Source organism: Callionymus lyra, chromosome 2, assembly GCF_982586985.1.
Source record: "Callionymus lyra chromosome 2, fCalLyr1.hap1.1, whole genome shotgun sequence".
Classification (NCBI taxonomy): domain Eukaryota; kingdom Metazoa; phylum Chordata; class Actinopteri; order Syngnathiformes; family Callionymidae; genus Callionymus; species Callionymus lyra.
The window spans coordinates 34170773-34184935 of record NC_141819.1 but is presented as its reverse complement, the minus strand read 5'-3'; the positions used below and the strand labels follow the sequence as shown (position 1 = coordinate 34184935).

The following is a 14163-nucleotide window of genomic DNA, read 5'->3' as shown; positions in this document are numbered from 1 at the left end:
TCTCTGCTCTTGTGCCTCTCGCCCCACCTAACTTTCCGTCACTTCATCTTGTTCCTCTTTCTAGCGCCTCTCTTTATTAGACTCAATCTCTCTCCTCAGGAGCAGTGATTAGCTGACCTTCCTCTCCTCGGTAACGTCTTTCCAGTTTATAATTACAGTGCTGAAGAATGCGGTGGAAATCCCATCCATCTGATATCTGAAAGAGCCTCAAACTCACGACCTTCTCGGTTTCTAATGTCTCAGGTTTAAAAATAAGGACTTTTTTTTTCTTCTGTTCAATGATTGACAGGTTGAAGTAAAGAAGATCTAAAGTACTTCTTTTTTAGTAAGCAAAGCAAATTGGATGGTATTTTAACAAAGAGACATTCAGATCTATAGTTGTGGATTCCTATTGGATTATAATATAATATGATCTTTTTACACTCTGAGACTTCAGTCCCAGGTGAGGAGCATATGCAGGCCGATAAAGTAGGGTTTCTCCTGATGATTCAGGGCTAAAGTAGGAATGACCAAGGACCAGCTGGGACGCAACACCCCTTACCTACTGGTCATTGTCTGGCATGGGTATGACACTTTGTGGTGGGAGGTGCACCCGGGCACGGATCTCAGTCAAAGTTGGCTCAATCCAAGCGGACAGAATGCAAAATGCATCTCTTGGACACAGTTTTCTACAGACTCGTTCTAATCATTTTTATATTGGTATAATTACCATTGGTGACACTGTTATGATCCCTATTGAACAGTAAACCACATTTTATGTGCACATGAACATCTTCTCTCCCATCTTAATTATATAATATATTTTCTGTGACCAGGAAGGATTGGAAAATGGAATTATGTTTGTAATAAGGATGGGTTTTTAGGACAAAAGAACAGAGAACGTTTGAAAGTACCATCGCAGCTAACCAATAAAAGATCCTTAATAAATATGATCATGGGAAATAATATATATATGTGGCAGTTTTGAGTTTCGATTTTGTGTTGATATTCGTTTGTATGGTTACGCCAGGAATTCTTCTTTCCTGCACTGTAAGATGCATCAAATGAACTAATGCCTAATGCAGCGCGTAATGAAGGTGCAGTGATGATACATTAGATTGGAAGTATCTTCGGTTTAACTTCTGATGTTTTTGTTACTCAAACACCATCCAATAATACTGCTTCAGCACTCTCCAAGGTCCTAACAGCTGTGTAACATCTGGGCAAGACACGGTCTTATGCTGGCAGCTTCTGCTCATGTCTCTCCAAACTCACTGCTGTAGATGAAGCAAAAGAAAATCTCTGATTTAAATAGAAGTTTTTAACACCTTTAACATTTTCATTGCTCACCCCTTAATATCTGAGCTTGTCCTCTGTGATGATCTTAAATGATGTTTATGCTTTTGTTGTTGATCCATAAATGTGGAGAAAAGAAGTGAAGATAAAAAAGTAGGTCCTCATGATAGCCATCTGGCCTATGAACTTGAACCCTAATAGCGTTGCAGGTCTAAACAGATGAATGACTTTTCAACATAAAGGCTGATATTCACTGCCGTAGACTTCTCCTCCCTTTATAAAACATTTCTAAGCATGAGGGACTTTTGGTGAAAAGGAAATAAAAAATGTTCAATGTTGTTGAATCAACTTTGTGTTGAAGAACAACATGTTAAAGACAAGATGGCTGCCATGTTAAAGGCAATAAATCAACAGCAGATGTTCAAATCAAAAGTGCCCATAGTTGCCTTTAATATTTCCTTGTAGGTCAAACTCAGAAGCAAACATGTACTTTCAGATGTTTTAAGATTAGTATTATCCACTTAACAACCGTATGAAAAGTAATAATCCTCATAACTTTTGTGCGGAAAAAGTCATTTGTCAAAATGAATGGGAACTGCAAGATTTTATTCTTAGAGTAAAGTATATCCAGCACACCTGTCATGGGATATCTCAAAAGTATTTAATTTTACCCACACAGCAGACTCCAAGTGTGGCCTAGTGTGTACCGCCTATGGAACCTCGGATAATCTTAATCATAACTAAATCGAGTTGGAAAACAAGATGTTTATTTTGTCGAAAGCCTGCAAGAAAGTTTGAAGCTACACTTGCAGTTTCTGACAAAAGAGGATCAAATAATACACATGTTTTCTTTTTTCACCGTTGTACAACATTTGATCAAACAATGAAAACGAAACCCTGTTTTTCTTTTACTTCAAGCAACAAAAGTCTGGCACAGATTTACGGCCGTATAATTCAAAACAGCACTCGGAGGGAAGACCAACGTCTTTAAAAGGCGCAACTATTGAGTCAGGTGGAAAAAAGGAAATGTGGATAACTACATTTTACATTATTACAGGTGAAATGAGAAGATTCTTTGCATTTATAACCGTTAGGTTCTCATGAGATGGAAGTCAACGACATAAGGATCATTTATGTTTTGTTACAGAAGACCTTAAATGCATTGGCTTAGAAATTCAGAGGATTTAAGTCATTTTAATGATTGGTTTTCACAATTATAGTGCAAGAAATACATCTTAGTTGGCGGTACTGTTTCCAGTGCAACAAAATGACAGAGCAGTACTAATTATTGTCGCCCATCTGTTCAAATAAAACACTTTTTTCATCGTTATGGGAAACATCAGAGGCCCTTGATATTTCTCCCACTGAATGTGTCAGCTAAAACAAGCTTAAAATATAGATTTTTATTTTTTTCCGGAACAATTCCTCATGTCTAGGCTTCACACAGAAGGACGTTACAGACAAGCACCATGGAGGTATTAGGATGTCACTACATTAAAATGAACAAACACTTTTGCCTATAACTCTATAAATCAAATTATTCTGAAAATGATCAAAACCCTTAGTCGACATGAAGGTGAGTAGAAAATGAGGGAATTCTGGGTGGCTAACGTTATAATTTGCGTCTTTCATTATTGAACAACCTCAGTCAGATGATTACTACAATTACTATTACTATGATTGGGATCACAGGTCAGGAGTCTAATGCTAGTTGTAACATATTACAGGTTTATTAATCCATACACTCCCATTTGTGGAATATTAAGAATCATCAATGATGTTTTAATATTGACACAAGTGAGAACATACGCTCTCCTCAAATAATTGACCCATGTTCATTTCAAGAGATGGTTTTGTGACTCACTCTTGAGACGTGATCAATACAGAATCATGTAACAAGAATAATCCTTGGTAATCAGATTAAAGTCGACACAGTGGAAATGCCAACATGGCGCATATTACCCTTGTGCGGCAGAATTATTCTCCATACTTTCAGATGTAAAATTGGATCTGCAGGGCGCGGAGAGCTGTGAAAGCCTATAATGACTTACAGAAGGAGCTGTTGAAAGGGTGATGAAAGGTAAAGCATTGTTGCATGTCAGGAGCAAGAAAAGATGTGGGAGTAAGTGAGAGAACAGGAAATAATTAGAAATGTTCTTGTCATTAATTAGATGTCAAAAGGAAGCATGGCGAGCAGAACTCGGGGAATAGTTTCTCTTCCCTGAGGAATCAGTGGAGAAAAAAAAAAGTCATAAAATACGTCTTTGGTCACACCTTTGCAACTTAATCAAAGTAATTAAGAGATGACAATGTCAGAGATGAGTCATAAAGCACAATCCACAGAGTTAGTAAGTAATTCAAGGTAAATCAAAACAATACTCTATAAAATATATACTAAAAAAGGTCAAGATAACACAGAGAACAACACAGGAGTCTCCGAGAATCAAGGAAAAGCCTGCACGAATAAAAATGTCTTGAGATGTTTCTTGAAGGAGTGGGTAAACTCCATCAAGCGCAAAGAGGCAGAAAACAAAATTGCAAGAAGAATTCTCTGGTTCCTGGACAGGAGACTCCATATTCTGGCCAATGAATCACTCCAACCGAGCACATCTGCCTGCTTCAGTTTGGAAAGAAACACAAAATGAAACAACCAACAGAGAACATGACTCAAAATTTTGGATTTTATTGGCTCCATCCGCTTGTTTTTTTCTGCAAGATATCATTTGAAATATTCTATCTCACTTTATCAGACACACGTACAACCAATTTCAGATCCAGCATGGTAAATGGTGGTTTTGCTGCTACTAGCAGGGGGTCAGAAATGATTAATATTGGCTCATGGAAGCCACATGTTTTCCCTGTGCTTGCTAGAGATGGGTTCATGTAGCTTCATGAGACAGGGGCCTCTTCACGGACTGCTCAAAACAAAAATATTAAAGAGTAGATAGGGACACACATCTTGTGAAGTCTGTAAACGAGGACACTGCTTCATGAAGCTTCACAGTTTTATCCATCATCACTGATGCTTACACGGGTTTGTCCATGTAAGTTCATTCAGGTCTTGGTTCTCCAAAGAGTTTCAAAGTGAGGCAAATGGACAGATTAGAGTGATGGAAAGATGTTTCACCTCTCATGTGATAGGGAGGCAGTGGACACAAAAGCAGACCAACATAAAAATGTGTCTAAAGGGATATAAATAAACCCATTCATATGGTAGCATATGAATAAGTAAATCCTTTTATCCAATTTATTTTGTGCATTTACAAAGGTTTATTCCCAAACACTCTTTCCCTGACTGGTCTTTTCCTTGTGTATGAATGTTCTATTTGTCCATTTTCTTTTCAGCTAAGACATCTAAGAATTTGGTTGATAGCCAAACATTCTTCCACTGAATGCACACCTTAGTGGGCGTAGCAGCTGAATATAATCAACAGCTATATAATGAAAGGCTTCTTTGAACAGTTCACCAGAGTTTACATGTCCACTGTGTTCATTTCCATATTTTAAAAGTTTAGCCAAATTTCCAGGCCAACTTTGCCAAACGTCCACAGAAATGCCTTAAAAAGAGAGTGACATTCCAAAGTGAAACAACAGACTAGCTACAATAACTGGTCTGAAGAGATGGAAGATATATTGCTACAGGCAAGGTAGAACAAAAAGAGAGATACATAAATGCTCCTCAGACCAGTTATTAACAATCGAAGAAGCCTTTTGGACAAGAACTTAAAACGTCCCTTTCCTTAGTCCAATCGCATCCATTTGGAACTCTCTGGTCTTACATGGGTTTATTATGATGAGTCAGTTACTTTTAGTTGTCTTTAGGTTAGAGCATACCTGCTCTAATGTCTATGTTGTGAAGGAATGGTTATCTCCCCAGGGTGTCCCCCACCTCGAGATCCAAACTCCTGGTAGTGGTAATTGAGCTCTGGTAATAATAGATTTTATAGACATGATGGATGGTATCTGCAATAACAGCTTGTCCTTCACTGAGTTGTGAGAGTATAGCATTGATTCTTATGCTAATACATGCAATCCTAAGTATTGTCCTCTCTGTCTTTCCCAATACTTTTTTATTCTTTCTAATTTTACCCGACGCATTTGTTTTACCCTTTTCAGTGTCATCAGTACAGAGAGAGCACATCAGTTCTGGAGAACCAGCCAGCAGGGACGTTCGTCCTGCAAGTCCTCGCCGTAGATGCTGACGAGGGCTCCAATGGAAAGGTGACATACGGCTTCATGCACAAAGACTCCACGGTGCCAGCTTTCAGTATTCACCCTGACACAGGTAAACGCACTCCTGCAGGCGGCCATGGTGCTTCAACGTCTGGTTGTGTTTGACGTTTAATTTTGATTTGTAATAAGAACCATCCGTTGAATTCAAAGAAATATATTCAATACTATGTTAAATTCCATAAAAAGTAAAATTCACTATATGATATATTAGCTTTCCTGTCACAAACCTAACACAAACTAAATATTTGTATCCAGATAGATGGATAGATAGTTGGTTTAGATGGATGGATGAATAGATTGATGGATGGATAAACTGTATTGATACCTCTGGAGATCACTTTCGGGACATTGTTTTTCTAGCACACTGCAGACAATAGTTTCATAAAAAGAAGAACAAAGTGCAATAAAAAGAAAGTGCAAGATGGCGCAATCTAAAGATAAAGAACATAGATCATAGAAAATAACAAAGAAAAAGGATACAAAGATTAACATGGAATAGAATCTTTTCACTCCACTCAGAAACTCAGAATGAAACAGCATAATAGCACAAGGAATGAATAAGTCCCTGGGTCTGTTAGTGTTGCATCTGCAAATTACTAATGCATTTGTGTTGCTCTTTCAGCTGTTGTTTTTTATTTCATGTCATCAACAATATTTAATATTTACGTTTTTGTGCCATCATCCACAAGAAACATATTAGCTTTAAAGTTTTCGTCCATTCAATTGATGTGCCTTGTGTTGTCCAGCAAGTTAACTGTTTCATGGGTTTGAAGGAGTCATCGTGACTGCTCGGAAATTCGACCGTGAACGCCAGCGGGAGTTCGCCGTGACGGTAACGGCCACCGACCAGGCCGCTGACCCACTGATTGGCATTTGTCAACTCACCATCCTGATCCTTGATCAGAACGACAACAGTCCTAAATTTGAGAACATCAGATACGAGTGTAAGTGAATGGTTGTTCGAATGTGGGGAATGTCTCCAATACTCTTCGTCTGAGGACCAACATAGTCATCCTTGTTCTCTTCTGTAAATCCCTCTGCAGATTATCTCAGAGAGGACACAATGATTGGGACCAGTTTCCTGCGAGTTGCAGCTCATGACGACGACTTCGGGACAAACGCTGCTATAACTTACTCAATGTCCAGTGAGCAGCCAGAGTACCTGAGAGTCAACCCCATGACTGGCTGGGTGTTTGTCAACCAGCCCATCTCCCAGGTGTGCATATTTTCAATCTTATCTGTAGCTGGCTAAGGCCATTCACAAATGTCCATAAAGTGTACAAAGAAACGTATAATAGGAAGAAAGCATTGATGTGAATGAGACTCTTTTAATGATGTTGTTCAACATGCTTTTTTAACTGTACTTCCCCTTTGTCGGTTTTAATGTGGCCTAGAAATATTACACAATATCAGCCCGATTTTGTCACAAATTGGTCATGAATTTAAAAGATTCTTTCAATTTTTGATGGTCGCGGGCAACATTCACAGGACGAGATTATAACCCTGGACTAACACCAAACACAAATCTGTCTCTCAAAATCAAAGTGCTGTTTCATGAAGAAGGCCAATGGAAAAGAAAAGCATCAGAATCATATCTTTAACGCGTTTAAAAGGCAACAAATATGACAACCCAGCTCTCCTGACTCACTCACATCTTTTCAAATGTTGAAGTCTTCCTCTCCAAGATGCAGTCTCTCCTCATGATGATGTTTTGAAGTAATTACTTTATAAAGCTTTCCCCCGTCTCAGCGAACGAGAGGTTAGGAGAGTTGAGCCCATTATGACTTAATAAGGGCTTCACACCTCGCGCCCGTTTTGTTTATACAATGAGTCCCTTATAGGGGGAGACTTGATAAGGAGCAGTGACAATCTTTTATGCTTGACCAATCACAGTCGAGTGGTTATGGTAATCATGATTTATCTCTAGAGAAACAAAGCATTATCAGTGGACGGGACTTAAACATTTTTTCTTAAGTAAATATTTCAATGAAAAGAGAGTTTTGTACAAACAGACACATACTGATGAGTGCAATAAAGGTCCATGATCTATTTAAGACACAGTTAAATCAACACATTAAAACAAAAAACACTAAAATTCCTGGGAATACCCCGGATTCATGTTCAAAGAAGTTGTGCCTCACATTGCGGCGACTCAGACCAAAATTGATTTTCAGTCCATGAAGTGATGAGTCTGCACACGTGATCAGTTCACTTACTCACAATATCCCTGTAAATTACAACATGTTTGTGTGTGTCACTTTACTTGGAGCTGCAAATTAAAAAGCTGATAGAGCATTTAGCATTTGATTTAGATGCTAGATTTGACCAAATGTTGTGAAGAAATGTTGCAAAACTGTCATCCCAGAGGTATGAGTTGGTGCACAGGCACTGTTAATTAAGAATCGGTACAAATTAAAAACTCTGGTGGGTTTACACAAGTTCTATTTTCGAGGCGGCATAAATTTGACTAATTTGTGCTGTGATACTTTTGGTGTGAATACAGGTAAATGATGAGTCAGGGTCAAAGAGAGAAGAGATGCATGTGGGCGTTTCACACTACTTAAAGCATTTGTGGATTCCAATGCGTGGCGTCACAACATTTTCACCATTGGACATAAGATTGTTCCTGGTGAGGTTTAACATTAATTCACCATATACCTGGTATACTAGCTTTTGCATTAGCTTTAATGCCAACTAGTTTGACATATATTTCCTGTAAAAATAGTCTCAGTGAGAAGAGGACGGGGGAATAGGTGACTGAGACCCATGAGTCATGCTCCGTCTTTGATGCTAGACGGAAGTGAACAGTCAAAATAACATAACAAAGACCAAAGGTGTGACGTTGAGGCATCAAAATAAAGTTTGGTGTGAACCCACCAATATGACATAATTGGCTCTCTTTCATTTACCATTTGCAACATTTAAATGGAAATTCACGAGACATTTGACACTGTGCTGTGACATTGTAATTTGGTTAACACTGTTGACATGGCGATGGGCGGAACAAGCAATATGTTGTTTCAAGACTTTGACAAACTGTCATCATATATTGTGGCTTAAAAATGGTAACGGAAAAAAAATGATGTGATGCAAACCTTCCAAGCCTCACTCAACTCAACTTTCACTGAGTAAACTTGTTCTAGTCTTGGGGTGACCAGCAGCCCAAATTAAGTCAGTACTAAGTCCCGCCTTAACTTGCTCAAACTAGACACTTGAGCAGAGTCCCGAAACAAAACAAATTGATCCTGGAATCAATAATGCAATGTTTAAAGCAATATCAGTAAAATTGTTGAAGTGGTATAGAAAGATATTTTGCATTGGATGCATTTACTAGCACACCGATTTTTTTATTTAAACCAGGGGTCCCCAATGTTTTTTGCACTACAGACCAGTATTATGTCGGCATTACATTCCCAGACCGACCTTCTGTTAAATCGTATAGAGTTTGTTTTTCACTCATTTTTACTAGTCTACTGGTCCATTTTTTTTTTCTTTAAGAAATTGTCTTAAAAATCATTGTATCATTAGCTACAAGCTAAGTTTACATTTGAGAAAATACAACCTTTTTGTTGAAACAAAACACTTTTCAGACATTATACAAATAATCAATAATACAAATTCTTTCTCTGTGGCCCAGTAACAAATGCCTTACGTACCGATATTGGTCCCCGGAAGGGGGATTGGGGAACACTGATTTAAACATCTTGCAAAAATAAAGATTCCTTTCATAGAAAATATAATTCAAAAATAAGTACAGCCACATAAACATCATTTAATAAACTAGTAAAATAAATATATCTAATTTAATATATTAAATGAGCTATGAAATGTACTAATCTATTTGCTTTGTTTATATAAATTATAAGGTATACACAGTTTACATTTTTTGTTCTGTCAGACTCTCTTTTTCTTTACTAACTGAATGTGAACGAAAGCACTTCTCCCTCAGCGTCTAACCTCTAGAAACACATATAAACGAGAACACAAATCTCAGATGGGAACATGAACAAGGAAGTAGGATCATGACCGTGAAGAGTTCACCAAACAGGTCTTTGTCTCGGAATAAGCTGCAGCCATGAGTGGAAAACAAAGTCTAGCCAGATACCAAGTCTTTGTATCTAGTGCTAACCCTTGTGGATAAGAATTAAATCTATTCCAAACTCTTTCACACTAATGAGGAAAACTTGACTTTTTAAAATATTATTTTGTGCTCTTACCATTGTGCCTTAAGCATTAGATAACGACCTTTTACCAAAACTGCTTGTTAACCGATGTAGAACTGTAAGGGGTTTAATTATGACTCGAGCTCAACCTCTTGAGTCAAAGATCTGTACAAGAAAGTCGCTGGCAGGGATTGTTTTTGTCTTCTTTCCAAGACAAACTAATGAATAGGGTTCAGAGAATAGGTGCTTTTAAAAGTTTTAAGATTTAACGACTTGATAAACATGCACAACTACATGAGTGTTTTATTGAGACAGTTTTGTGTTTATGTTCAAAATTATTTTGTATTGAACAAAAATTAATATTTGAACATGTATGTTTTTTTAAACAATTAAATATATTTTTAAACAGTGGTAGATAGTGGAAAGAATCCCACAACATAAAAACTAAAATATTGTTTGGTGTGCTCATAATAATTTATTCTAAGAAAATTAAAAAATGCATGATATGTATTAATATAGATTTTTTTAAAAAATAAATATAGTAAAACAATCTTGAATTGGAAAAAAACACACAAGCATGCATTTACTTTATCAGTGCATTCATTTAAAAATCGATTTGAACGCCATTACTTCAAAAGTTGGGATCAACTGGCACACCTTACTTTGAAAAAGCTTTTCTTGGAGAAACTAAAATGCTCCTTAATATAAATAAGCCCAGATGAAACGATAAAAAAAAGATCCTAATACATAATTAAAAAAAAAAAGTATTTGCTTGTGTTTTAATAATAAAGATTTACCCTGGAGCTTATGTAGTGGTAACATTCTTATATAACTTCCAGGCAGAACAGATTAATTACACCTTATGTCGTGTACCGGGAAATAAATGGACCCAAGTGTACGTACTGACTGGAGATCAGGGACACTAGCCACAGCGAGACTCAGCAATAACAGTTTAATCACACAACACAACCATACAGAAGGTACAACAATAGACAAAGAACTTAAGATCTCCAAAAAACTGTGCGGAAACACAATACAAAAACAGAGGGTATAAATCTGAAACGGATAAATAAAAGATATCCAATCAACCGCGGAAATTACGTATGTGTTTCAACAGGTAAAACAACAAAAAAAGGAAAACGGAAAAAGCAGGGGGGAAAGGATCAGATTCACACAGAAAGAAAGCTAAATTTGCTACTAGGAACAGTGGAAAGAATACAGAGATATCAGTAAACACTTGGGATGACAACTTTACCTCCATTGGAAATGGGTCAATCTGACACCTCGGACTGGAACCAGAAGACTAACAGCATGTAACTGACAGCTGGTGTTGAAGTCTTGTTTTAAGACAGTTTTGAGTTTTTTAATAACATTCTTTAAGGAATAGAAAAACTGTTTCCAGACAATCACAATGAGAATAACGTGTCAAGTTTCCCAGTCAATAGCTGAGGCTGCTCAGTTCTCGGTGTATCCTCTGCTGTGGAAATAACTTCCACTGAAGCAGAAGATAAATCTTTGGGATGAAGATATTTTCAACTTTTGGACAGGTTATAATAAAAATGTACAATGATATGACATAAAGTACTTGGATAATAATAACTCAAACAAGTTAACCTGCCAAACTAAAATCATCATGAACACACTCCTGTTACCTTGAAAAAAACGAAGAGGACGCCTTACTTGCATCGTTGGTTTTGCTCTTGCCATATCTCCTGATGCTTGAGACGAGTCGCTATCTGGCTCAGGCTTTTTAACTGTGCTGATTGCTGGAGGTAAATCAGAGGTTCACTCAGCTGCCATCAGAAAATTCATGTTCTTTGTTTGTTTTGAAGTATATCTGCCGCTGGCTTTGTACTTCGTGACACAAATACTTTACTGTCTAACGGGACCCACAGATATTGACTTGCGTGCAATGCTGTGTTTCTGTCATTCATGAAAATCGCCTATTCCTCGCTCGCTCACAGTCACAACGATGCAATGAATGATGGAAACAAGTTTACTGTTTGAATATATCTGAACCGGTATTTGGTAGTACCACGTGATTTGTTCATTACCAAAAGGAATCGACATTTGCTACCCATCCAAACTCATGTTCTGAGTGTTCAGGGCTTATCTGTTAGCCAATAGCATGCCGTGCTACATTAATTAAATAATTTTCTAAATAATTAATAATAATAATAATTCCTAACCGGAGTTGCGGGGAGACTGGAGCCTATCCCAGTATCATAGGGCGAGAGGCAGGGGACACACAAAGACAGACAGCCATTCACACACGCTCTCATACGTATGGACAATTTCCCAAAGTTCTCAATTAACCTCTGCATGTTTTTGGACTGTAAAAAAAAAACATGGCTAAGTTGTATTTGGAGAAGCAATAAGACAATAATTTTGAGTAATAACATCCTTGGGACTTTTATAGTCTTGAGACAAATTCCCACTCAGAGTTAGCTTAGCCAGCGCTATCACAACCAACATCCTATAATTTATTCCCCCAATAATTCCTCGCATATTAGCACATTTCTGCAACAGTAGAATTTACTTAGTCATAAAACAAGGCTTTGTACATGTGTTTATTAAAAAGGTTGTCTGGTAGCTTTTTTTATAAGCGCGAAGAGAGAAGAACAACACGCCTCCATCACCATCACAGCGGCCAACTCGTCTAGCAAGTTCTTGCTGATAATACAGTCATTGTTAGAACAATTTATACTGTTATTCTTCACTAGTCACTATCTCCTCCTACTTTAAAAGAGCCTAGCAAAAAAGAGCACAGGTCAATAGGTATTGATTGAAAGTAGGAAACAGGGTAATGACTAACTAACATAATAATGTATATTGCAATTTTATCTGCAGAAAAAACATTATAATGAATCACGTTTTTAAATAACATTCCTTATAAATGGATTCCATAATATTTTTATACATTTTACAACTTAAAATGAATGTTTGCTGGTCCGTAAAAAGCTTTCTTCATCACTGTCTGGAAATTGTGTGACAGCTGTGCTCATTTTTCCGTATTCTGCCACAGAGGACATACATCACCAGGGAAATCATAGCTACAGACGGAGGAAACCGAAGCAGCTCAGTAGAACTTGCAGTTACCATCACCAATGTGAAGAATCAGCCACCGCAATGGGAAAAGGACAGCTACAGCGTCGTCATTCCTGAAAACACAGTTCGAGATACACCCATCGTGGTAAGTATGAAACACAAAATGTATAAAATTCAATTTTGGTTAAAGGTCATATCATAACAAAGTTATATCAAGACAATACTTACTGTTTTAATAAGACTATATTGTAAAAAGAAAAATAGATCCCAGGGAATCAACAATGAGGGAATCACAAGGTGGCAGTGACAAGGAAAAACTTCCTTATAGAAGGCAGAAACCTGAAGCAGAACCAGACTCTTTGTTTTCGAAAACACCTGCTGCGACTAGCTGCAGGCTAGACAAGGGGATAAAGTGGGAGAAAAGAGTAGAGCAGCATGGTCCAGGGAGGCTGCTGGAGATAAATATGGATCCGTTGACATGCTGGATATCCTGGATCCAGCATCAGCTCTGGAGGTGGAGCCCTGGAACTCCGAAAGATGTAGAAGAAAAGTGTGGGTTTAAACTGCACACGTGATGAATATTATGCAACATAGAGAAGGATTCAGTGTGTTCAAAAGAGAAGTGCATCCAAAAATATGCATAACACGGACAGATGTCTGGCCTAAAGGTAATAAAAAGGGCTGTCGTTTTGTCCATCTGTAGATGACACCCATGGCACAACTTGACAAATCTGTTTCTCTCCTAATTTATGAAGATTTTGGTACAATCTCAGGCTGTAGAAGCAATACTGATTGTCAGATGTCCGTGGTGATGTAAACAACTGCCTTTGAATTTAAAAGAAAAAGTAGCGTGGGGTCTCAAAATAAAAAAAAAAAAGATTGCAGCTCTTGACATGATATTCTGTAGCACCCTAATTTATTGACTATGCGGGCAGAGCAAGGGCCTCCTTTTCAGTTCAACATTAGATGGTTGAGGATTTAAGATCCTAATATCCAATGTTATTATTTACGTATATATCTTTGATTATATAGTTAGGAGGGAATGGATATCTAAAACAAAAGAACATTTGAAATAGACAAAAATGGCTCAAATTCACAGTGAAACCACAAAAAAACTTTGAACAACATTATAATTGAGTGTGAGAACCCTATTCTAAGGCCTTGCAAAAATGTTGTCAATGTGCAATTTGTACACCAACATAATTGCCATCGACTGGCCTGCGTGACTGTAGTGTAGGAGGCAGAGTCACAAGCCAGACTCAAGTATCCAGAAAAATAAATAAATATTTTAACAAAAAGCTGCACCAGAATGCAAAATCAACTTGTCGTTGAGAATGAAGTGTTGGAGAAAACAAAGCCCTAATGCTTATCTTATGTTGAATGACATTAAGTAGTATTTTCTCAAAGTCGCTTGAAAGCAATTGAGTTGGTCTCTGTTAAATAA

At 37.5% G+C, this 14163-nt stretch overlaps 1 protein-coding gene across 1 annotated transcript in view; it reads left to right on the top strand.

The window, feature by feature from the left end:
• Positions 1-14163, top strand: part of LOC148086635 (neural-cadherin) — a 288414-nt gene that overhangs the window by 124673 nt on the left and 149578 nt on the right. The window contains exons 9-12 of the mRNA XM_087784779.1: positions 5392-5560; positions 6282-6452; positions 6552-6724; positions 12697-12864. Coding sequence (XP_087640905.1) covers positions 5392-5560; positions 6282-6452; positions 6552-6724; positions 12697-12864 — 681 coding nt within the window. The remainder of the gene's footprint in view (positions 1-5391; positions 5561-6281; positions 6453-6551; positions 6725-12696; positions 12865-14163) is intronic.